The 24,623-nt window shown below is 42.1% G+C and overlaps 1 protein-coding gene across 2 annotated transcripts in view; it reads left to right on the plus strand.

The window, feature by feature from the left end:
• SF3B3 (splicing factor 3b subunit 3) overlaps nucleotides 1–17,839 on the plus strand; it is a 44,463-nt gene extending 26,624 nt beyond the window's left edge. For both annotated transcript variants that reach the window (XM_070398914.1, XM_070398915.1), the window contains exons 14-26: nucleotides 343–498; nucleotides 999–1,142; nucleotides 4,641–4,763; nucleotides 5,907–6,061; nucleotides 7,078–7,252; nucleotides 8,370–8,575; nucleotides 8,669–8,825; nucleotides 10,287–10,412; nucleotides 12,929–13,141; nucleotides 13,711–13,809; nucleotides 14,655–14,798; nucleotides 15,424–15,528; nucleotides 17,249–17,839. In XM_070398914.1, coding sequence (XP_070255015.1) covers nucleotides 343–498; nucleotides 999–1,142; nucleotides 4,641–4,763; nucleotides 5,907–6,061; nucleotides 7,078–7,252; nucleotides 8,370–8,575; nucleotides 8,669–8,825; nucleotides 10,287–10,412; nucleotides 12,929–13,141; nucleotides 13,711–13,809; nucleotides 14,655–14,798; nucleotides 15,424–15,528; nucleotides 17,249–17,389 — 1,944 coding nt within the window. In that variant the 3' untranslated portion in view covers nucleotides 17,390–17,839. The remainder of the gene's footprint in view (nucleotides 1–342; nucleotides 499–998; nucleotides 1,143–4,640; nucleotides 4,764–5,906; nucleotides 6,062–7,077; nucleotides 7,253–8,369; nucleotides 8,576–8,668; nucleotides 8,826–10,286; nucleotides 10,413–12,928; nucleotides 13,142–13,710; nucleotides 13,810–14,654; nucleotides 14,799–15,423; nucleotides 15,529–17,248) is intronic.
• The last annotated feature ends 6,784 nt before the right edge of the window (nucleotides 17,840–24,623 follow it).

Raw genomic sequence — 24,623 nt, forward strand, 5'->3', positions numbered from 1 at the left:
ACAAGAAAGAGAATTGAGGGAAAGTGTCCACAAGCCCATTTGGCACTTTATGGGGGAGTAGGAGGTGGGTAAGGTCATGTCTTAATTCTCATTGGAGTTATGAAACCCCATCTTATGAATGAAGCACTTGCTCCTCCTGCCCTTCACACTCTATTTTTCCACCAAATATTTGCCATAGTTTTCAGTCTTAGAATCTCAAGTAGAGAAATGCTTGATCATTGATTATAGTAAGAGGAGTGAGAGGAAGCAAAAAGGAACTTAAAAGGCCTCCTCCAGTTTCTGAGTCCATGGTTGGGGGTGAGTTGGAGTGGTTTGTGACTGCTTTTGTCTTCACTCCTATAGTCAGGACAGCTGAACGAGTACACAGAGCGGAAGGAGATGTCAGCAGATGTGGTGTGCATGAGTCTGGCCAATGTGCCTCCTGGAGAGCAGCGGTCTCGCTTCCTGGCTGTGGGACTGGTAGACAACACTGTCAGAATCATCTCCCTGGACCCCTCAGTGAGTGTTACCCTCCACTTCAAGAATCTTCCAGTTGGAACCTGAGCACCTGGCCCTCTCCTGGTGGCTGTCTCTGAGATCAGCTGTGCTGAACCCTGAACTCTGTTGCTTCTGGATATTGCAGTGGCACATTTCAGAAGTCGTCTGCAGTGCTTTAAAGATGCTAATCTAAGACTGCTCACCACTTCTTGACTCTCTTTTATAGTTAAAAAAAATCCCAAGAATGTTTTTACAGAAAAGGACTTGGGCTGGCTCCAGGGCCTTAGATGACTTTTAGGGGAAGTGACCTTTGCTTATGTACTTTAACCCCATTGTCCTCTTTGACAAAAAGAGGAAAGCATGATCCTCTGCAGAGCTTATTTTAAGATTCAATTTAGCTAGTAATCCACCTCCCCTTTGGAACTTACTCCTCAGATTGTTCTTTACTCCTAGAATTAGATTTCTCTGGGTAGGTTTTTTCCAAAATTAGTCATTTCCCATGTTTTCTCTTTCTCCCATAGGACTGTTTGCAACCTCTGAGCATGCAGGCTCTCCCAGCCCAGCCTGAATCCTTGTGTATCGTGGAAATGGGTGGGACGGAGAAGCAGGATGAGTTGGGTGAGAGGGGCTCTATTGGCTTCCTATACCTGAATATTGGGCTACAGGTAAGAAATCCAGAGGGCACATATTGTTGGTGTCAGGTCTCCTTTAGGTTTCATGCACTCTTTTGTTCAATATGGGAATTTTCTGTGCCCATGGTTTCAGTTACCATTCAGTGAATGGTGCTGCTCTGTGTTTCCACTGTTCTCAGCTCTAATCCTATATAATAAAAGGCTAATGTGCAAATCGAACAGCCGAAAGACCTGTCGCTATGACATGCACTGACCACCAGGGGGCAGACACTCAACACAGGAGCTGCCCCCTGGTGGTCAGTGCACTCCCACACGGGGAGCGCCACTCAGCCAGAACCCAGGCTCATGGCTGGCAGTGGTGGTGGGGGGGAGCCTCTCCCGCCTCTGTGGCATCCCCCTCCCAGACTGCAAGAGGGCGCAGGCTGGGCTGAGGGACCCCTCCACCTCCCACCGAGTGCATGAATTCCATGCGCCGGGCCTCTAGTTAGAACAAATAAGGATTAGAGAAAAGTATTTTCATAAAGAGTATTTGATAAAAATGCTTTGCCTTCACTACTCTGGGTCAAAACTAGGTGGAGTCGTCAAGATTCACCTGTATTCGACTTTTAAAACTATCTCACAGTTCATAAAGGGGTCCACTAGCAATAAAGGACTCCTAAGTGTTCCCTGTTACCAAAGCAGCTGAGCTCTTCCTGGCATGAAAAGCAGGAATTTAAGGATCAGATAGTGTCAGGGGTTTTTGTTTGTTTGTTTTAATCCTCACCTGAGAATATCTTTCCATTGGTTCTAGAGAGAGAGGAAAGAGGGAGGCAGGAAGAGAGAGAGAGAAAGAGAGTGAAACATCGAACAATTGCCTTCCATGCTTACCCTGATTGAAGATAAAATCCCCAACCTGGGTATGTGCCCTGGCTGGGAATGGAACCTGTGACCTTCCAGAGCAGCAGTCACCAATCTTTCGGACCTCACGGACCACCGGTTGGCGACCGCTGTTCCAGAGAATAGGATGATGCTCCAACCAACTGAGCCACACCAGCCAGGGCAGCGTCAGGTTTTTTGACCATATACTTTTCATTTTCCTTAATGATTATTTACTTAAACACATAAATAATCTAGCCCAGGTACTTTTTGCTTTTTAGTTTTACTTCCTAATTTAGAAATTGTCAAACATGGATGAAGTTAGACTAATGACCCTCCATGTACCCATGGAGTTTTAACAGTTATCATCTTTGGGTTTTCTTGTTTTATCTATTCATCCTCTTTTTTGGGGGTGGGGAGGAGGTATTTTAAAGCATATCCAACAGTAATTCCTTAATGTCATCTGCCTTGTCCACGTTCCAATTTTTCTTTTTTTTCTCCAAAAATGTCTTTATATTTGGTTCTGTTCAGGATCTACATAAAGCTGTGCAAAGTTTGTATTTGCTTGATCTATATTTTTATGTTTCTTTTCATAATTGCCCCATCCATATTTTTATTTTTTAGGAAACCAGATCATTTGTTTTATAGAAATTCCCACCTTCTGGATTTTCCAGTCGTTCTTATGTATTTAATGTTCTTCTATCCTATTTCCTGCCAAGTAATGGGTAGATCCTAGACCAGTGATGGCGAACCTTTTGAGCTCAGCATGTCAGCATTTTGAAAAACCCTAACTTAACTCTGGTGCCGTGTCACATATAGAAATTTTTTGATATTTGCAACCATAGTAAAACAAAGATTTATATTTTTGATATTTATTTTATATATATATATATTTAAAAATATATTTTATTGATTTTTTACAGAGAGGAAGGGAGAGAGATAGTTAGAAACATCAATGAGAGAGAAACATCGATCGGCTGCCTCCTGCACATCTCCTTCTGGGGATGTGCCCACAACCCAGGTACATGCCCTTGACCGGAATCGAACCTGGGACCTTTCAGTCCGCAAGCTGACGCTCTATCCACTGAGCCAAACCGGTTTCGGCTATTTTATATATTTAAATGCCATTTAACAAAGAAAAGTCAACCAAAAAAATGAGTTCACGTGTCACCTCTGACACGCGTGGCATAGGTTCGCCATCACTGTCCTAGACCATGCTGTTTATTAAAAATATAATGTAAGCTTCTTATGTAACACAAATTTTTCAATAGCTACCGAAAAAGGAACAGATAAAGTTAATTTTAATGTCTTGTTTAATTCAACATATTTAAAATATTTCCATTTGTAACCAATATAAAAATTAATAAGATTGTATATTCTTTGTTTTTTTATTATTTTGGACTAAATCTTTGAAATCTGGAATTTAGTCTTGTACACTTAGCACAACTCAAGTTGGACTAGCCTCATGTGGCTTGCTGACTGTAGTATTGGATAGCACTGATCAGGGGTTGATTAAATTTGGATTTCATTTGTGTGTGGGAGGGGAGAGAATATTTTATAGGTGGTTCTGTTTACTCCTATTATGTCATATCAGGGGGCCGTGACATCTGGTTGTCCCACTATGAGTGATGTGAGAATGCTTGTATTTATTTTAAATTATTTGTTTAGAAGCCCCCCATCAACAGCCTTTTTTTTTTTTTTTTTAATATATTTTATTGATTTTTTACAGAGAGGAAGGGAGATAGATAGTTAGAAACATCGATGGGAGAGAAACATCGATCAGCTGCCTCCTGCACATCTCCCACTGGAGATGTGCCCGCAACCCAGATACATGCCCTTGACCGGAATCGAACCTGGGACCTTTCAGTCCGCAGGCCAACGCTCTATCCACTGAGCCAAACCGGTTTCGGCCATCACATTGCCTCGATACACATTGCCTCGATTTGTTGATTTCAGTAGGGTTGGGAAATGATGATTTTCTATTTCATACTTCATTTAATTAGCTGAAATTTTTCTCTAAAGACAATTTGCTCACCCTGAAATATAGTTCATATAGGGAAAGAATAAATATTTAATTTTTTTTTCTTTGCTCATCCAATTTCCAGAGTAAGGAGTTGGTGCCATAATAATATTGAGGACTGATGAAGTGGGGTTTTATAAAATAACATATGAACTTGCAGACTTTTATATATTTGTGCTTCAAACTACTGCAATCTTTTTTTTTTTTTCTTCCTTGGATGCTAAATAACCTCATTTTAAATGAATGGGAGTTCCCATTTGAAGTTGGCTCTTTTGTCTTTTTAACATGACCCCACATCCTGGAATATTCTTGCCCTAGACCTGAATGAGCTGTTTTCTTAGGAGTCTTATTATTTTTAGGGGAAATGGTATTTTTAACTGCATATATTTTGAAATTATAAAGAATTTAGTGTACATGGTAAAAAAAATTTTAAGGATATGCAGTGAAAAATAAGTGTGTTTTTCACTTAGTATGTGCTCACTAACTACTTGAGTGAGTGATTTAGTGAGAGAATGAATGAATGGTTTGTTGGCTGATTATTAGGATGTTCTTTAAACCAAGTAATTTCCTTCCATCTGCTTTAAATTTATTAATAGAAAGTGGCCAAGGGAACTTTTCATCATGGGTAGGCTTAACCCACTCCTCCCCTTTTTTAGAACGGTGTGCTGCTGAGAACTGTCCTGGACCCTGTCACTGGGGATCTGTCTGACACTCGCACTAGGTACCTGGGGTCCCGTCCTGTGAAACTCTTCCGTGTTCGGATGCAAGGCCAGGAGGCAGTAAGTAATGAAAGGGTCAGGCAGCATGTTTGGATGTTAGTAGCATCAGTAAGATAAATCCCTTGGTGTAAGCTGTACTTTCATTAATTTACCAGTACATAGTTAGTTTGACATTAGCTCTATCTTGGTTATTTTATTTTATGTTGGAAATCTAAGGTCCCTTAATCCAGAGCTTCTTAACGGGTTCCATGGCACTGTTTCATGATTTGATTATGTTGATCCCTTTAGCCCTCAGGCTGGGCAAATTGAGCAGAGTGAGCGTTAGCTGGATGAATACTTCCCATCTAGGGTACCACTTACCCATGAGCAGCCTTGTATCGGTGTCATAGTTTGCCATGTAATGTAAAAGAGGTCCTTTATAGCTGAGAATATCAGTACTTCTGATACTGCTGTCCTTGTTACTGCACTTAATCCTTGCAACTACCCAGCCTTGTGATAGTATTTCCATTTTATACACATGGAAACAGGCGCAGAGAGATTGAGTGATTCCACACTTTCAGCAAATAGTAAGCCATCCTGCCTCTTCTCTAGGCCTCTTTTTTTAATTATTCTTTATTGATTAAGGTATTACATATGTGTCCTTATTCCCTCCATTTCCCCCCCCCCCCTCCCCAGTTTGTGCCCTCACCCCCCTAGTGTCTGTATCCATTGGTTATGCTTATATGCATGCATCAAGTCCTTTGGTTGATCTCTTACTTCCTCCCCTCCCACTCACCTGCCTTCCCTCTGAGGTTGGATGGTCTGTTCGATGCTTCTCTGTCTCTGGATCTGTTTTTGTTCATCACTTTATGTGGTTCATTATATTCCACAAATTAATGAGATCATGTGATAGTTATCTTTCTCTGACTGGCTTATTTCGTTTAGCATAATGCTGTCCAGGCCCATCCATGCTGTTGGAATGGTAGGCGTTCCTTCCTTCTTACGGCAGCGTAGTATTCCACTGTGTAGATGTACCACAGTTTTTTTAATCCACTCATCTGCTGATGGGCACTTAGGCTGTTAGGCCTCTTTTTCTTAAGGTAACTTTAGGTTTCTAAAATCCATTTGATATTCTGCCATCTAAAATTTGGGCTTAGGGTGTTTGCTCAGCGTACAGTGTTTGAGTTCTTCCCAAACTTACTCGGTGTTTTTTTCTTTCCTCAGGTGTTGGCCATGTCAAGCCGCTCATGGTTGAGCTATTCTTACCAATCTCGTTTCCATCTCACCCCCCTATCTTATGAGACCCTGGAATTTGCATCTGGCTTCGCCTCTGAACAGTGTCCCGAAGGCATTGTGGCCATCTCCACCAACACCCTGAGGTGAGAGAGTCTCACAGTTGAAGCCCAGTGGGGAGCCTTCTCCCCAGGGCTTGGACTGTACTTTTGCCAACGTGTTGGAAAAAGTTATGAAGAGATGGCAAAAGAGCCAACTAGTATGTTGCAATTGAAACCTTCATTTGGCTCAGGATTTAGGAACCTAGTAGCCAAGTTTCGGTGTTTGGAGTTTTAGCTTCTGATTAGACTTTTAGGGCCAAGTTTTAAAACTTTTGTAGTACAGTCCAGTCTTCTTGTTTTCTAAGCAGTGCCATTGGGTTACTGTTAGAGCAGGATCACTCATAACCTTTTCTCACTCTGTCTTGTCATTTGCATTGTTACAGCTTAAATTTTAACCTCAATATAAATTATTTAGGCCTTTTACAAGTTGGCAGACTATAGTTTATGCTGATAATGTTGGAGTGAGTACTATTTATATGCAGGCTGGGGAATAACCTGTTCAGTTTGACTTAAGTTTTAGGTTTTTTGTTTTTTATTTAACCTTTATTAATGCCACCCATGTTGTTGGTGTCCTGGTTATAACTATTGGCTGTTCACAATGGATTCATGGGTTTCATAAAGCTTAGGTTCAGGAGGCCATTTATTTTATGAAACACCATCAGCACAAATACCACGTATCTTCAGGTAATTGCAGTTCTTCACAATAATTTTGGAATTGATGCTCTTTATTTCAGGGTTTGTTGGTAATAAAAAAGAAATTTTAACTTCTCATCACTGGAATGGTAAAAAAATTTCACATGAGGGTTCTAATATGGTTTCACTGGTGAAAACTAGAATTGTCATGATACAGTGCTGGGCTGTTGCCAAAGTGGAGAGCCCTTCCCTATCTTGTCTCCTGCACAGAATCTTCCAGATGAGAAGTCTGTTATTGCGTGTTGTCTAATGTCAGCATTAGAGCTTTAGGGATTGATATGTTTGCTGTGACCACTCATGGACCATTTCAACACCAGTTTGTAGGTTCTGAGTGAGTGGCCTATTAACTCCCTTTCTTTTTGACGTAGGATTTTGGCATTGGAGAAGCTAGGTGCTGTCTTTAATCAAGTAGCCTTTCCACTGCAGTACACACCCAGGAAATTTGTCATTCACCCTGAGAGTAACAACCTTATCATCATCGAGACTGACCACAATGCCTACACTGAGGCCACAAAAGCTCAGAGGAAGCAGCAGATGGCAGAGGTAATGAGACTGACCTTCAGTGTTCAATTTTACCATTTGTACGCCACAAGCTTCTATAGATGCAAGTGCCAGACCTTTTTTAATTAAATTCAAAATATTGTGGCAGTTAACTGGTTAAAGGTGTTTGTGAAACTGTTGAAAAGTTTAAACTCCTGTAATTGTTGATTATTCTTTGTTATATATATGTGTGTGTGTGTATGTGTGTGTGTGTGTGTGTGTGTATAAAACAAAGAATAATCAACTATATCAACAATATATATATATATACACGTGTTTTTTTTTTTTCTCATCTGAAGATTTTTATCCATTGATTTTAGAGAGAGTGGAAGGGAGAGGGAAAGACAGAAATATCGATGTGAGAGAAACACATTGATTGGTTGCCTCCTGCACGAGCCCTGACAAGGGCCTGTGCAGGCAGGAGACAGGGGAGGGAGCCTGCAACCGAGGTATGTGCCCTTGACTGGAATCGACCCCGGGACCCTTCAGTCCGCAGGCCGACACCCTATCCACTGAGCCAAACCAGCCAGGGCTATTCTTTGTTATATTAAAGATCCAGGCTCTGTTATATTAAAGATCCAGGGTCCTTCTTGCAGAGCCCTTTGTCTGAGTCCTTGGTTTTAGAGGTTTTCTTGTGACTTCAGGACTAATACACTGACCTGGGTTTATTCAGTATTTAGTTCCATCCCTGGAACAGAGTTCTTCAGTCCTTGAGTTTCCAAAACAGTCTGTTGCATGTTTCCTGGATTTGGGCCCAACGAAGATAGCTTTCATATTCCCCATAACAGTAGCTCCTTCCAGAAATCATTTCTCACCAAAGGCAAGTATCCCCAGTCATGTAAAGCTATATCTGGTCTGGAAGAGAGGAGATCAGAGGAATTAGCAAAGGAAATTGGAGGGGAAGTACTGGTTTCTCCTTTAGTGATCTTCCCTCTTCCTCTTGACTGTGTGCCTCTCCCTTTAATCTTTTCATTTTGGGAAATTCTGATGTGGTTGACAGACTTTGCTATTGTATAGATTATGGACTGCCCCTGGAGGTGTTCTTGTTACTTATCTACTTTAACCCAGCACCCACTTCTGAATACACCAACTCTTCCTTGTTTATTTTTTTTTTATTTAGGAAATGGTGGAAGCAGCAGGGGAGGATGAGCGGGAGCTAGCTGCAGAGATGGCAGCAGCATTCCTCAATGAAAACCTCCCTGAGTCCATTTTCGGAGCTCCCAAGGCTGGCAATGGGCAGTGGGCCTCTGTGATCCGAGTGATGAATCCTATTCAGGGTAACACGCTGGACCTTGTCCAGCTGGAACAGAATGAAGCTGCTTTTAGGTAAAGAGTCCAGAGCATCCAAGGTTTTGGAGCTGAAACAGGAATTTTCTGGGCTGTGACTGCTGCCTAACTCCTGCTTCTTTCTCTATGCAGTGTGGCCGTGTGCAGGTTCGCCAACACTGGTGAGGATTGGTATGTGCTGGTGGGCGTGGCCAAAGACCTGATACTGAACCCCCGATCTGTAGCAGGCGGCTTTGTCTATACCTACAAGCTTGTGAACAATGGGGAAAAACTGGAGTTTTTGCATAAGGTAGGAACCAGCCAGTGGTTCTACTGGATTTTTTTTTAAATTGATTTTAGAGAGGAGGGAGAGGGAGAGAGAGATAGAAACATCAATGATGAGAGAGAATCATTGATTGGCTGCCTCCTGCACGCCCCCACTGGGGTCGCGCCCACAACCTGGGCATGTGCCCTTGACTGGAACCGAACCTGGGACCCCTCAATCTGCAGGCTGACGCTCTATCCACTGAGCCAAACCAGCTGGGGCTCTACTGGATCTTGTATCCTACTAGATTCTCCCACTTTTGTTTAACTTGTGGATCAGGTCTTTGGTGACCATTTTGGGAGCCAACTCATTGATTCTGATCCATCTCTTGGTAGCACATGGAAAATGCTTCTGGGGCTTGCATGTTCCAGTGAAGCTTTGCTGCCTGTGTGCTAACTATTCACACTGAATTGACTCCTTGTTTACTCGTCTTACTAAGCAGGCAGCAATTTGTGATCAAAATTCAGTTTAAAGAGTTGGTATTCTCTGGGAGTTACTGTTCACTGGTTACAGATTTTCCCTTGGAAAGATTTAAAATGTTCTGGGGTAGGGTGATGGTGATGGGGATGGGGATGGGGATGGGGATGGTGGATGGTGGATGGTGGATGGTGGATGGTGATGGTGATGGTTGCACAACAATGTGAATGTACTTAATGCCAATGCATGATATACTTAAAAATGGTTAAAATGGTAAATTTTATGTTATGTATATTTTATTATAATTTTTAATACATTTTTTAATTGATTTTTAGAGAAGGAGAGAAGAAAGATCGAACAATTGCCTCCCATACTCACCCCAACTGGGGATTAAATCCGAAACCTGGTTATGTGCCCTGACCAGGAATTGAACCAGCAACCTTTCAGTGCACAGGACAGTGCTCAACCAACTGACCCACACTGGCCAGAGCTATTTTACCATAATTTTAAAATTAAAGAAAAACAATTCCTGTTGTCTTCTTGAGACAACACTGACAGTACATGAATGTGGCTTCTTCAACCCTCCCATAAGGGGGGTGTTTTTTAGGAAATAATTATTTCATAGACCCTTCTTTGTACTAAGCTCATTGGTCTCCCTCACAGTTAAGATGTCACTGGCTCCCCTTTGCTGTTTATTCCTCCACAAACTGCAGATTTTGAGGCTTCACTGCTAGTTCATGGCACTGGTTGAATTAGCATGGGCTCTGAGTCAGTGTTCCTTGGGCACCAGGACTTCTTTTGACTTGTGGCATTGATTTATTTGCTGGATGAAATGCAGCATGTGGAACCTGTTCACCCAAACATCCTGTTTCATAGTGTTGTATGTTGGTTTATTACCCTGATGAGCAAAAGATAATCACTTGACTTGCTATCTGTCCTTCTGACAGATGCCTATAGAAGGCATTTGGGTTGAGAGGGTGGGGCTAGCATATATGTTCTAATAGCTGCATTACCTGTTTTTCCTCACAGACTCCAGTGGAAGAGGTCCCTGCTGCCATTGCCCCATTCCAGGGTAGGGTGTTGATTGGTGTGGGGAAGCTTCTGCGAGTCTATGACCTGGGAAAAAAGAAGTTACTTCGAAAATGTGAGAACAAGGTAAATATGATGGTAGAAAGCCCCAGATGTAGCTAGTGAGGAAGGAAGGAGGGGCATTGGCATGGCACTGTTAAAATCAGGTCTTTATTAGGACCTTGTTACAGTCATCTGATTTCAGATTCAGAAATAGGCCCTTGAGATTTTAGATGGGCATGAAAAGTTGGTTTTCTTGATTTCTTCAAACTTTAAGAACCATGTTTCTGTCCTGCTTACTTCTATATGGAATTTAACTGTGAGAATTAGGAATATATTTTCTCTACAGGCATTCCTTATTTTATTGCTCTTTTGCATATATTGTGTTTTACAAATTGAAGGTTTGTAGCAACCCTGTTTAAGCAAGTCTATCCATGCCATTTTCTAGCAGCATTTGCTCACTCTATATCTCTGTGCCACATTTTGATAATTCTTGGTAATCTGTGATAAGTGATCTTTGATGTTACTGTTGTAATTGTTTGGGGCCCCATGAACCAGGCCATATAAGACAGATAATTTAATTGACAAATGTTCTATGTTCTGACTACTCCCCTGACTCTACATCTCTCTCCCTCTTAATGGGCTTCCCTATTCCCTGAGACAACAATATTGAAATTCGGTCGATTAATAACCCTACAATAGCCGCTTAAGTGTTCAGGTGAAAGGAAGAGTCACACATCTCTCACTTTAAATAATTAAGCTTAGTGAGGAAGACGTGTCCAAAGCAGCGATGGGCCGAAAGCTAGGCCTCTTGTGCCAGACAGGTTGTAAATGCAAAGTAAACGTTCTCGAAGGAAATGAAAAGTGCTGCTCCAGTGAACAAATGATAGAAAGCAAAACAGCCTTGTTGCTGATATGGAGAAACTTAGTGGTCTGGATAGATCAAACCAGCCATAATCTTCCCTTAAGCCAAAGCCTAATCCAGAGCAAGGCCCTAACTCTTCAATTCTATGAGGGCTGAGAGAAGTGAGGAAGCTACAAAAAAAACATTGAAGCTGCAAGAAGCCACCATCTCTATAACATAAAAGTGCTGATGGTGAAAGTACAGCAAGTTACCAGATAATTGGTGAAGGTGGTTACACTAAACAGATTTTCAGTGTAGTTGAAACAGCCTTATTCTAGAAAAAGGTGCCAGCTAGGACTTTGACAGTGCCTGGCTTCAGAGCTTCAAAGGATAGATAGGCTGGCTCTCCTGTTAGGGGCCATTGACGCCGGTGCTCATTTACCCTACATCAATCTGTTCTGCCTCTATAAATGAAATGAAAAGGCCTGGATGACAGGATACCTATTTATAACATGATTTACCGAGTATTTTAAGCCCATTTTGAGACCTGCTCAGAAAAAGGAAAAAAAAAGATTTCTTTCAAAATATTACTGCTCATTGACCCCAAGAGTCCTGATGGAAATGTATGGAATTAATGTTATTTTCATGACTGCTAACAAAACCCATTCTGTAGCCCATGGATCAGGGAGTAACTTGAACTTTCAAGTCTTTAAACAAAATTTTTTTAAAATTTCGAGTCTTACTATTTAAGAAATGCATTTTGTAAGGCTGTAGTTTCCATAGATAGTGATTCCTCTGATGGATCTGGGCAGAGTAAATTAAAAACCTTCTGGAAAGTATTTACCATTCTAGATGCCATTAAGAACATTTATTCATGGGAAGAAGTCAAAATAGCAACATTAACAGAAGTTTAGGAGAAGTTGATTCCAGCCCCCATGGATGACTTGGTGGGTCTTAACACTTTCAGTGGAGGACTAACTACAGATGTGGAAATAGCAACAGAACTAGAAGTGGAACCTGAAGCTGTGTGACTCAATTGCTGTAGTCTCTGGATAAAACTTCAATGGATGGGGAGTTGCTGCTTTATGGATGAGCAAAGAGTGATATTTTGAGATGGAGTCTACTCCTGGTGACGACGTCTGAAGATTGTTGAAATAACAAAGGATTTAGAACATTGCATAAACTTAGTTGTTAAAGCACTGGCAGAGTTTGAGAGGATTGGCTCCAAAATGCTGTTAAACTACATCATATGCTACAGAGAAATTGTTTGTGAAAGGAAGTGTTAATCGATGCAGCAGACTTCGTTGTCTTATTTTAAGAATTGCCACAGCCACCCCAACCTTCAGCAACCACCACCCTGATCAGTCAGCAGCCATCAACATTGAGGCAAAAGCCTCCACCAGCAAAAAAATTATGACTTGCTAAAGGCTCAGATGGTTAGCAGTTTTTAGTAATAAAGTGTTTTTAAATTAAGGTATATGCAATTTTTTAGACAGTGCTATTGCATACTAAATAGACTACAGTGTAGTATAAACATAAGTTTTATATGCACTAGGGAAAAATTCATATGGTTCACTTTGTTGTGATACCATATTAAAACCATTTAGCTCTTTCCCCCATCTAGGAATTCATTGATGACTACTATTCTTTGGTGTATGCTATTCTACAGACCCTATATATGTTGCATTCAGGGGAAGCTGGAGTTTCTGTGGGTTCTGAACCTCAAGGTTATACCCATTGTTGTCCTTGTTTTTTCCAGCATATTGCCAATTATATCTCTGGGATCCAGACTATTGGGCACAGAGTCATTGTGTCTGACGTCCAAGAAAGTTTCATCTGGGTTCGCTACAAGCGTAATGAGAACCAGCTCATCATCTTTGCTGATGACACCTACCCCCGGTGGGTCACTACAGCTAGCCTTCTCGATTATGACACTGTGGCTGGGGCAGACAAGTTTGGCAACATTTGTGTGGTGAGTTGATATTACTTGGGTTATATATAGTGATGTGTATAAAAGCTGGTTCAGTTTGTGGTAAAGGCAAGAACCCAGGACTATGATCTCTAGTATGGAAAGTAAAATTGGGTATAAAATTTAGCCCTACTAAGGCTCACTCTAAAAAGAACTTTGTGTTCTCTAAATCTTACCAATTTTTTTGATTATTTTTCCTCACCCCCTTTTCACCTCCCTCCTCCCCATGGGACGTGATTTAATAATAGTTCCGTTTGAGCTAACGCCTAATATTTATTTTCACATTTTGACCGGATTTTGGTTTGTTGTTTTAAGCCCCGTCTGACTTCTCTTGTTTGTATTCTGTGGTCTTTGTTTTCTGCTCTTGCTGTGTTAGACCCTTGCTCAGGGGTTGAATGTCTTGAGTCTCTCCCTCCTAGGACACCAGAACAGGTGCGGGAGACTTGGGCTCAGGCCTCTGCCAGAGTCAGTGCCCCGAGGTTTACTTGCAAGGACCTGGGGCACACATGTTGCTTGGTGTTGCAGGTAAGTAGATGCAGGACCCAGCCCTGTGATTTGTCACTTTCTTGTAGGTGAGGCTCCCACCTAACACCAATGATGAAGTGGATGAGGACCCCACAGGAAACAAAGCCCTGTGGGACCGGGGCTTGCTCAATGGGGCCTCTCAGAAGGTAAGATTCAGGAGGGGCCCAAAGGAGAGGCACCAGCCTGTGTGGTACATTTCCCCTGACCCTCACTGAGGAAGCATGTTTTAGTGCATTATCCACAGTGCATGTGACTACGCTGCGTGTGCTCTCCTGCATGCATGGAAGTCCCTAAGTTGGTAGTATGTAGCCTGTGACGGATGGACACTGGATTTGACTTAAAGTGTTCAAGTCACTCACTATCGCATTTTTATGACTCTGAAGTAGAAATTTTTCTGAGTCATTTAACAGCATAAAATCTCTTTGGAACATAGTGAGGTCCTTGAAAATGATGGCTGCATAGGTCCATTCTCACCAGCTCTTCTCAGGTGTGTACTGGCCCTACTCTTCTATAATAGAGCCTCCTGGGCTTCTAAAAATAGATATCCTTTTAGAGAGCACGCCTAGCGTTGGCTGTTTTATCAGAAATTACCTCATGTCTGCATGTTTGTAAGGGCATTAAGCTCTAAATGTTAGAAACATTTTTAGCCCTAACCGGTTTGGCTCAGTGGATGGAGCGTCGGCCTGCGGACTGGGGGGTCCGGGTTCGATTCCAGTCAAGGGCATGTACCTTGGTTGCGGGCACATTCCCAGTAGGAGGTGTGCAGGAGGCAGCTGATCGATGTTTCTCTCCCATCGATGTTTCTAACTCTCTATCCCTCTCCCTTCCTCTCTGTAAAAAAATCAATAAAATATATTTTTAAAAAAACATTTTAAAAATAAATTTTAGTAATTTGGGGGTTTTGAGAGGTGAAACCTGCCCTTTGGAGGTACTGCTTGCTTGTGGGAATCTAGAGGGCCCACACAGTTATTGGTCTGTTTTTGACTTGCAGGCAGAGGTGATCATGAACTATCATGTGGGGGAGACAGTGCTGTCGTTACAGAAGACCACGCTGATCCCTGGAGGCTCAGAATCGCTTGTCTATACCACCTTGTCAGGAGGAATTGGCATCCTTGTTCCGTTCACATCTCATGAGGTGAGTTCTCCCACGCTGCTCTGGCTTTTGCCTTCCCAAGGTGCTTTCTTTGTGCTAAATCTGCTTAAGGGGGCAAATCCATTGTCCCTACCTGCAACTAAGAGTGTTCTGGAAATTTTATAAGCTGACAAAAGTGCCTGAGGAGATAGAATCTCGATTTATTTATGTATTTATTTAGCCCCATGGGAAAAGCCATTTGTATGGCTGATGTGGGTGTAGGCTTAATTATAAGCCAAAGCCCCAGACCAAACCCCACAGATTAGGAATGATGGTGTGATAAGGACTGGGGCACTTTTTACCTCTTAGAGTCAAATCTAGGATTGGCTAAATTTGGTTTATGTTATTCCAGCCAAGGAAGCCGGCATCAAGAATCTGACTTCACAAACCACTCTTTACACGTGGTGTTCTCATGTTTTGCAAGTACAGGGAGGTTTTCTTTCGGGTTTTAGCTATTTTGTTGTAGCAGGACAACCTGTGCTCATCAGAGGAGTGATTTAGATGTTTAACATCTGTTTTTATGATAAAAATCAGTGGCTTCTCTGCTCATTGTGCTTCTGGAAACCACAGACTAGTAGTTGAGATCACTTTTGTCTTTTAGTCACAGATTCTTTGTTTCTTCTGCCAGGACCATGACTTCTTCCAGCACGTGGAAATGCATCTCCGGTCTGAGCATCCTCCTCTTTGTGGGCGAGACCACCTCAGCTTTCGTTCTTATTATTTCCCTGTTAAGGTAGGTCATTGCTGGAAATGTAGGTTGAAAGGGGGAATCAGCCCATTTAACCAGTATTTTCTTTGGTCTTTTCACTCCCTTAAAAATCAGAATAGTCCTGCTGGGTCAATGTGGCTCAGTGGTTGAGCATCAACCTATGAACCAGGAGGTCACTGATTCATTTCCCGGTCAGAGCACATGCCCGGGTTTTGGGCTCAATCCCCAGTAGGGGGCATGCAAAAAGCAACCAATCAGTGATTCATCATTGATGTTTCTATCTCTCTCCCTTACTCTCACAAGTCAAAAAAAAATATATATATATTTTTTAAATCAGAACAGTCCCTTTCTCAACTGCATGGCCCCCACTGGCTGCCAGCTCCTCACCAAGCCTGTCCCTGGGGGCTGCTGGAATCTCCCTGAGTCAGAACGCTAGCCTATAGGCTCCACCCCCAGACAGTTGCAGAGTAATGAAGCTGGAGTGTTGATCAATTGATGGTTTTAGAAAAAAAGACAGCTAAGCTTTGGGTTTCAGATGAAGTTTCTCGTGAAACATTGGTCAAAGCCAGACTGTTAAAATGATGGTTTGACCCTAGCCCATTTGGCTCAGTGGATAGAGCGTCAGCCTGGGGACCGTGGTGTCCCATGTTCGATTCCCGTCAAGGGCACGTACCTTGGTTGCAGGCTCCTCCCCGGCCTGGGCCCTCGTCAGGGCTCATGCAGGAGGCAACCAATTAATGTGTTTTTCTCACATCAATGTTTTTGTCTCTCTTCCACTCTCCCTAAAAATAAATGGAAAAATATATCCTCAGATGAGAATTAACAAAAAAACAAGACAAAATGATGGCTTAATGGCTATTTGGAATGCGTAATAATTAAAGTAAATTAGGAACTTCTACCTTAAAATTGCTACAATATGGCATAGTGATGGAGATTTACCAGAACTGTAAAAAAATTAGCCAAAGCAATTTTGAAAAAAGAAGCCGGAGGTATCACATTCCCTGATTTCAAAATACACTACAAAGCGACAATAATTCAAACAGCATTTTAGCAGAAAAACAGACATACAGACCAATGGAACAGAATTGAAAGCCCAGAAATATGGGCAAATATTTATTTTTTAAAAATATGTATTGATTTTAGAGAGAGAGGAAGGGAGAGGGATAGAGAGACAGAAACACCAATGAGAGGGAAACATTGATCGGCTGCCTCCTGCTTGCCCTTTACTGGGGATTGAGTCTGCAACCCGGGAATCAGTTCGGGGCCTTTTGGTTCCTATGTCGATGCTCAACCACTAAGCTGTACAAGGGCTGGGCTGGGCAACTAATTTTTGACAGAGGAGTCTAAAACATACAATGGAGAAAAAGTCTGCAGTTTCTTTAAAAAATAATTAGTATTGCTTTGTAGTTATACATAAATTTTATTGTGATATGCTTTTGTATAAAAGTCATATTGTCTGGTGCCAAAAAAATCAGAACAGTCTGAATGAAGGAGCATCAAGGGAGTAGATTGATGGAGACAGTAATGGGAGAACTCCAGGTAGAGCACAGCCAGAGAAAAGATTTCAGTTAGTCTTGTTTATCTGAGCTCTGGCTATAAGAATCACCTTACAGTTGTTACTCCTCTGTAAATGGGGTTAAGGTGTTTGTAGAATAAAAAGCCCTCCTTGCAGCTGCTGCTTTAGCAGGTGCCATTTTCTTGGCATCTAACCTTTTTCTTTTGCTCTCATTTTCCCATGCCCTAGAATGTGATTGATGGAGACCTCTGTGAGCAGTTCAACTCTATGGAGCCCAACAAACAAAAGAATGTCTCTGAAGAACTGGACCGAACCCCACCTGAGGTGTCCAAGAAGCTTGAGGACATCCGGACCCGCTATGCCTTCTGAGCCCTTCTTTTTTCTGTGGGGCTTGTCAAAGACTTTGTGTTTGGTTTTCCTCGCTACCTGGCTCTGAACCCATATGGCAGAAGAAGGGTGGCTGGATAATTAAGACTTCCCCTAGAGTGATTGGTTTCCCCTAAAATTGGCACTGAGATTTACTATGCTTCTCCCTGCCTGGTACATAATATATTGCCCCGGGTCCAGTGTGGAATACGATGGCCCGTAATCCCCAAAGCTTTCCCTGCATTGATATTTCTGGCTCTCATGTCTACTTTTGTACACACCCTTAATTTTTAACTGGTTTTCCTGTAAATAAAGTTTTGTATAATGTTATCTTTGTGGGAGGGAGGGAGGGAGGCAAACAAGCTGAGGTGGGGACCAGGTTGGATATCGTATAATTCTTGAGTTCTGCCACTCTGGAACCTAACCAGAAATACAAACCTAGTTTTTAAGGTAGCTGTGTCCATGTGTCTTTTCTAGGGATGAGAATTTAGGTGGGAGAACTGAGCCTGGGTTGGAGTGGGAAGAACTGAGAGTATCCTTCCTTCCAGCTCCCTACATGGATTTCTGGCACCCTGTCCTGTTTTCAGCATTAGGGTTTGTTGGCTTTCTCTAGTCTTCTATACAGATGAACTTGGCTCGATAACCTGTGGTCACCCATGCCTCTTCCTAGTGGATATTGAGGAAGAATGGCTGATTTTTTTTCTCCCCTGTGTTAGTTTCTACTTTGAGGTCTTCGAGTGTAGGCTTTGGCATGAATTCTATCTGGGTAGTCTAAACAGATGCTCCCTTTACTTTACAGCTCCTGTAATGATTTTTTGCCCTGTGACTACTAGGAAGGATCAGTAAGTACAGAAGTATCCAGATATTAACCTGCCCTTGGGAGCAAAGTGTATGCAGTACCTCTTTGAAGGCACATGGGTAGCTAGGGGGGCTGTCTGCAGCATACAGCAGGCTCTGCAGGGCCTTTGTGGTGTGAGGAAACGCCACTGGTAGCCTGTCAGGTGGAAGTGAGCCAGTCTCACATTTTCTAGCCCACACCTAAGGATTCACCTTCCTGCCCAGCTGTGTGGGAAACCGTAATCTTTCAGGCAGCTTCACTGAACCTAGAGAGAGAGAGAGCTAAGCTTGCTGCTATTCTCAGTGAACATGTACTTCACAGAGTAAATGTTCTTTTATGTGCATGGGCTCAGCCATTTTTGATTAGATTGTGGCTCAGCATTGGGTTAAAATTAGGAATGGGTGTGATTAGACCAGTGATGGCGAACCTATGAACTCATTTTTTTTGGTTGATTTTTCTTTGTTAAATGGCATTTAAATATATAAAATAAATATCAAAAATATAAATCTTTGTTTTACTATGGTTGCAAATATCAAAAAATTTCTATATGTGACATGACACCAGAGTTAAGTTAGGGTTTTTCAAAATGCTGACACGCTGAGCTCAAAAGGTTTGCCATCACTGGATTAGACACACTGACCCCAAACAACCCACAGTCCAGTGCAGAGAGGATTCCTGATGCTGTTCCCTATGTGCTGCGAGTCCCTCCTTTAAAAAAACAACACTTTGCCGAAACCGGTTTGGCTCAGTGGATAGAGCGTCGGCCTGCAGACTGAAAGGTCCCAGGTTCGATTCCGGTCAAGGGCATGTACCTGGGTTGCGGGCACATCCCCAGTGGGAGATGTGCAGGAGGCCGCTGATCGATGTTGCTCTCTCATCGATGTTTCTAACTCTCTATCTCTCTCCCTTCCTCTCTGTGAAAAAATCAATAAAATATATTTAAAAAACAAAACAAAAAACAACACTTTAAAATTGATTTCAGAGAGGAAGGGGGAGAAACATCAACGATGAGAATCATTGATCTGCTGCCTCTTGCACACCTCCTACTGGGGATCCAGCCTGCAACCCGGTATGTGCCCTGACCGAATATCCAACGATGACTTCCTGGTTCATAGGTTGATGCTCCACCACAGGTATACCAGCAGGGCTGAATCCCTTTAATTATTATTTGATTTTAGATCAGTTGATAGAGACTCAGATTTTGCTAGGAGTTGGATCCCCAAATAAGTTTTCTTTCTCACTTAGTTCAAGGATTTGCATAGTGCACTATACTGTTAAGTAATATTTGTGCAGCCTAATACCAGGGTCCACTTTTCCTGTGGCCCCCCCCCCCCTAAACTCATTTCATTTAGTCTCTTAGATTGTGTGATGTTGACATGCAGTGGACTGAGAAACAGATGTGTGAGCAGCACCTCCTTGTTCCTTCCCTCTTTCCTGAAATAATTTTTATAGTAATGGGAGGTATGTACAAAAGGAAAACTTGATCTGTCTAGAATCCGGAATTGTGCCATCTTTTTTTAACTATAAATGGCAGTTTATTGGTTACATAATCACGTGGGGGTTGCACTCAGGAACCCAGTAAACTAGGGGCCGTGAGAGGCAGCAGGCTTAGTGGTACCAAGAGGATGGGTGCCCCTTGGTTCCTGTGAGAGGATGTGATTGCCTTGTCTGGATAAGTCCAGGGACTGACTGGGAACTGCTATAAGCAGGAACCATGCCTGGTCCTTTGATCAGGAGGGATGTTTAGGGAACATCCACAAGAGCAGAGTCGGGGGGGGGGGGGGGGGGGGACGACTTGTAGTTAGGCCATTTGAAGCCCTTCTGGTTTTCTCGCATATAATATTGAATGTTAATTTTAGATCTTATACCACAACTGGGAATGTGTGGTCATCTGATTACTGCCCTACTGGTGAGCTACAGGTAGGCTAGGCGAGGGTGGAATTTATGTTGGATTGTCTTGTGCTTCCAAATGTGTTTCCAGATTCCTTTTTCATTCCTCTAACCCAAAGCCCAGCAAAAAACGATAGAAACTCGGTGTGATTGTCCCAGACCTAGGGGTCCATACTGTGAAAGGTTGACAGATGACAGCAGATTATGAGCTAATATGCCAAGCATTGTGCTAAGCACAAATTCTCAGGGCCTGCTCAGATGAACTTGACATTCCAGCAGGGGAGAGAAAGCTTATACGTGTGAAACTATCAGCCAAAATGTGTTCACAGTAGAAGGAGAACTAGAGTCAGTCCACAGGATTGATGATGGTGTGGCCAAATAACAGCTGAGTGGATTTGAACAAGCCATTTAAAACTTCTGAGTCTTGGTTCCCTGTCTATAGAAGGTAAAGGGAGGTGTAACATCAGCTGTACATAAGTCCCTAAATATGTTGCCCAGCCTTCCTTAAAATAGCCTCTTGGTTCCTAAGAATCTCAACATTAACCAAAAAGTCCAAGTGATCCTGTCTTGGGATTATAAATTTTGTTTGTATGTTTTATTGTTTTCTCTCAAATTTTCCTAATCAAGGAAATCATCCTTCAGGCCACTCAATAAAAATAAGGATTTTTATTTTTATAAAAATGTGAAGTTTTTTTTATATTTTTATAATGTTTAAAAATTTATGAGATGAAGACGGGAGTAATAAGTCTGGAATGGGAAGTTGTAAATAAGTTGAGACACAAACTCAAAAGGTCCAAGTTCAGTCAAGTCTGTGCCTCTGATTAGATCCATGACATTGCTCAGGCCAGTTGGCTTCTCATCCGTAGCAGGGAGATAAGCAGGGTTGGTGTGAGAATACAATGAGTACATGCCAGAGTACCGACACTCAGCCCAGCACACTGTTGGCGCTTATTGAGCCAAACCTGAGCTCTTAATATTTGGGCTTAGGTCAGCACAATGGAATCTCATTTTCCTCTGAAATAACTATGAACCCAATGAAGTCTCCTTCCCTCTCCCATACATACCCCATGATGTTCTCTTATTCCCCTTATACTGCTTTGCTTTGATGTCTGTTGATGTACCCACAGGGGTGCTGGATAAGAGTGTTTCAAGGGATATATAGATAGCATTTTAGCTCCACAATTGAGGGGCCTTCTCTGGATTTGCCTCTACTGGGATTCTTACAGTTGGAAAGGTTTTCTTTTTTTTCTTTCCAGTTTTATTGGGATATAATTGACATACATCTCTATATAAGTTTAATGGTTTGACTTGCATATATTGTGAAATGATTATATCCATCATCTCATAAATTGAAGAAAAAGTCTACTCAATAATTTTAACATCTGTTATACAGTAGTGTTAACTATAGTCTTGTACATTATAACCTTAGTACTTATTTACCTTATTGCTGAAAATTTGTACCTTCTGACCACCTTGCTTCAGTTCCCATCCTCTTCATCCCTCCTCTGCCTCTGATGACTGCAAACCTGATCTCTTTTTCGGTGAATTTATTTTTTTGGGGATGAGAGGTATTTTGTTGTGTTTAGATTCTGCATTAAAAAAAATCATCCAGTATTTGTCTTCTGACTTATTTTGCTTAGCATATACCCTCAAGGTCCATCCATGTTGTTGCAAATGGCTGGATTTCCTTTTTTTTTTTTTTTTGTTAATCTTCATCCAAGGATATTTTTCCCCCATTGGTTTTTAGAGAGAGCAAAAGGGAGGGAGAGAGGCAGAAAGAGAAATATCAATGTGAGAGAGACACATTGATTGGTTGCCTCCACATATGTCCATGAGCTGACGCTCTAACCACTGAGCAACAGGCCAGGGCCCCTTCATTTTTTTAATGGCTGAATAGTCCATTGCACATACATACTAATTCTTTATCCATTCATCTTTCAGTGGACACTTAGGTTGTTTCCATGTCTTGGCTATTACAAATGAACATGTGAGTACAGATATCTTTTTCAGGTTAGTGTTTTTGTTTCTGTTGGATATATTCCCAAGTGGAATTGCCGGATCATATGGTAGTTCTATTTTTAATTTTTAAAGGATTCTCCATACTGTTTTCCATTGTGACTGGATCAGTCCCAACTACAGCACACAAGGGTCCCTTTTCTTCATATCCTCACCAGCATTTATCTTATCTTTTTGTTGGCCATTCACACAGGCATGAGGTGATAATTGTAGTTTTGATTTGCATTTTCCTAATGACTAATGAGGTTGAGCATCTTTTCATGTACCTGTTGACAATTGGTATATCTTCTTTGGAAAAACACCTGTTCAGGTCCTTTGCCCATTTTTTTAATTGGATTTTTCGTTTTGGTTTTTCCTATTGAGTTATATGGGTTCTTTATGCATTTTGGATATTCAGGTAATCTTTCCCATTCCATAGGTTGTCTTTTTACTTTGTTGATTATTTCTTTTGCTGTGCAGCTTTTTAGTTTGATGTAGTCTCACTTGTCTATTTTTTTATTTTGTTGCATGTGCTTTAGATGTCATATCTGGGAGTTGTCACCATTGACCTTCCTCTCCATATCTGTCCATGAGTTTGGTTGTTCTCGTCAAGAGAGAAGACTGGCAGTGGAATTTCTGGACCACAGGCACAAGGAATTAGGCTTGACTGTATTGAGAGCAGGAATTTTGTCTAGATCATGGCTGTTGCCCCAGGACCTACAAAAGGTGCATCATAAATATTTAGTGATTGAGGATGAGGCTAAATTACAAATCCTACCTGTGTAGGTATTAAGGGGATCTAATCAACTCCTTTGGTTTAGTTGAGCAACCCAGTAAACAGGGTATTGTCCAGCCTTGCAAAACACCAGAAGCTGCCATGGAACTCAGAAGGGGTAATATCAAGACACAGGCATTGGTGCTAGGTTGTTAGGGTGGCTTCCATCCTGCTTCTCGGTTGAGGGCCTGCAACATGGGTCGAATGAAGGACTGAGAAGGTTTTCGCTGCCTCAGCTTCTCCCTGACCTCACGGATGAAGGTTCCACAGATGTTGTTTCCTTTGGAAGATCTCTTGCCAAGAACAGCATTCCTTTGGGGGAGGGGGGTTCGAATTGGACTGTGGATGGAATGTTGCTTTTTTTTTTTTTTTTAATGTATCTCTAGAAAGACAGCTGCTCAGGCCGGAAAGGCTCTTGGGGGTTCACCGGCTCACGGGGAGAGCACTGGCCTCCGGATGCATGCTGCTCCCATGACTGTGGCCTCTCTGAAGTTTCTTGTTAGTGGGAAGCCAGAAATGTTGGGAGCATTCTTCAGATGGGATCAACCTAGCTCTCAATTTTTTGTTAATTTCTAAATTCTATTCCTTTCCAAAATAGAAATGACAGGTGCTTGCATGAATCATCCTACTTGCTCATTTACATATGGAATATTGTATGTGAATATTTTAAGTTGTTGTAACCTTAAAATATAGTCAAGGACTATATCCAGAGCTCAAAAGAACCAACTCTGCTGCTGAAATCAAAGGAGGGGGACAGAGGCTTACCCTGGGCTACATGGTGTGTGTGTGGGGGGGGAGTTGGCGTGACTCAGTGAACACCTCCATGTTGGTGGCTGAGTATTTACATCTGGGGATCTGACAGCCCAGGGTGTGGGGCTTGTGTGAAATTGGAATGACACAGCAGTGAGAAGAATCCCCTTCAGTCTGGACCAGCCCAACCAAGAATTGTTTCTATGGAAGCTTTGAAAGCCAACATCAGGCCTTTGCCAGCGTGGCTCGATGGTTGAGCATCGACCCTGAACCAGGAGGTTGCGGTTAGATTCTCAGTCAGGGCACATGCCCGGGTTGTGGGCTTGATCCCCAGTAGAGGGTGTGCAAGAGGCAGCCAATCAATGATTCTCTTTAATGTTTCTATCTCTTCCTCTCCCTCCCTGAAGTAAATAAAAATATATACTTTTAAAAAAAGAAAGCCAACGTCAGGAGATACACCTAACCCTCTAGAACAGCGGTTCTCAACCTGTGGGTCGAGACCCCTTTGGGGGTCGAACGACCCTTTCACAGGGGTCGCCTAAGACCATCGGAAAACACATATATAATTACATATTGTTTTTGTGATTAATCACTATGTTTTAATTATGTTCAGTTTGTAACAATGAAAATACATCCTGTATATCAGATATTTACATTACGATTCATAACAGTAGCAAAATGACAGTTATGAAGTAGCAACAAAAATAATTTTATGGTTGGGGTCACCACAACATGAACTGTATTAAAGGGTCGCGGCATTAGGACGGTTGAGAACCGCTGTTCTAGAAGATGCTGCTGAATTCATTTATTCCAGCAGGATGGACTGAGCACCTACGATGTGCCACCTCCTCACAAGTCTGCTCTGCACCCGGAAGCTGGAGGAGAGTTGTTTATAACCTTGCCATTTCTGTCCATCTGAGGCTGACAGGTGATTCTACCAGAGAAATTGGCATCAAATTCAGAAGAGCCTCAGGCTCATGTCTGGTCTC

This window comes from Myotis yumanensis, unplaced genomic scaffold, assembly GCF_028538775.1.
Source record: "Myotis yumanensis isolate MYYU_CA2020_CCGP unplaced genomic scaffold, mMyoYum1.0.hap1 SCAF_18, whole genome shotgun sequence".
NCBI lineage: Eukaryota > Metazoa > Chordata > Mammalia > Chiroptera > Vespertilionidae > Myotis > Myotis yumanensis.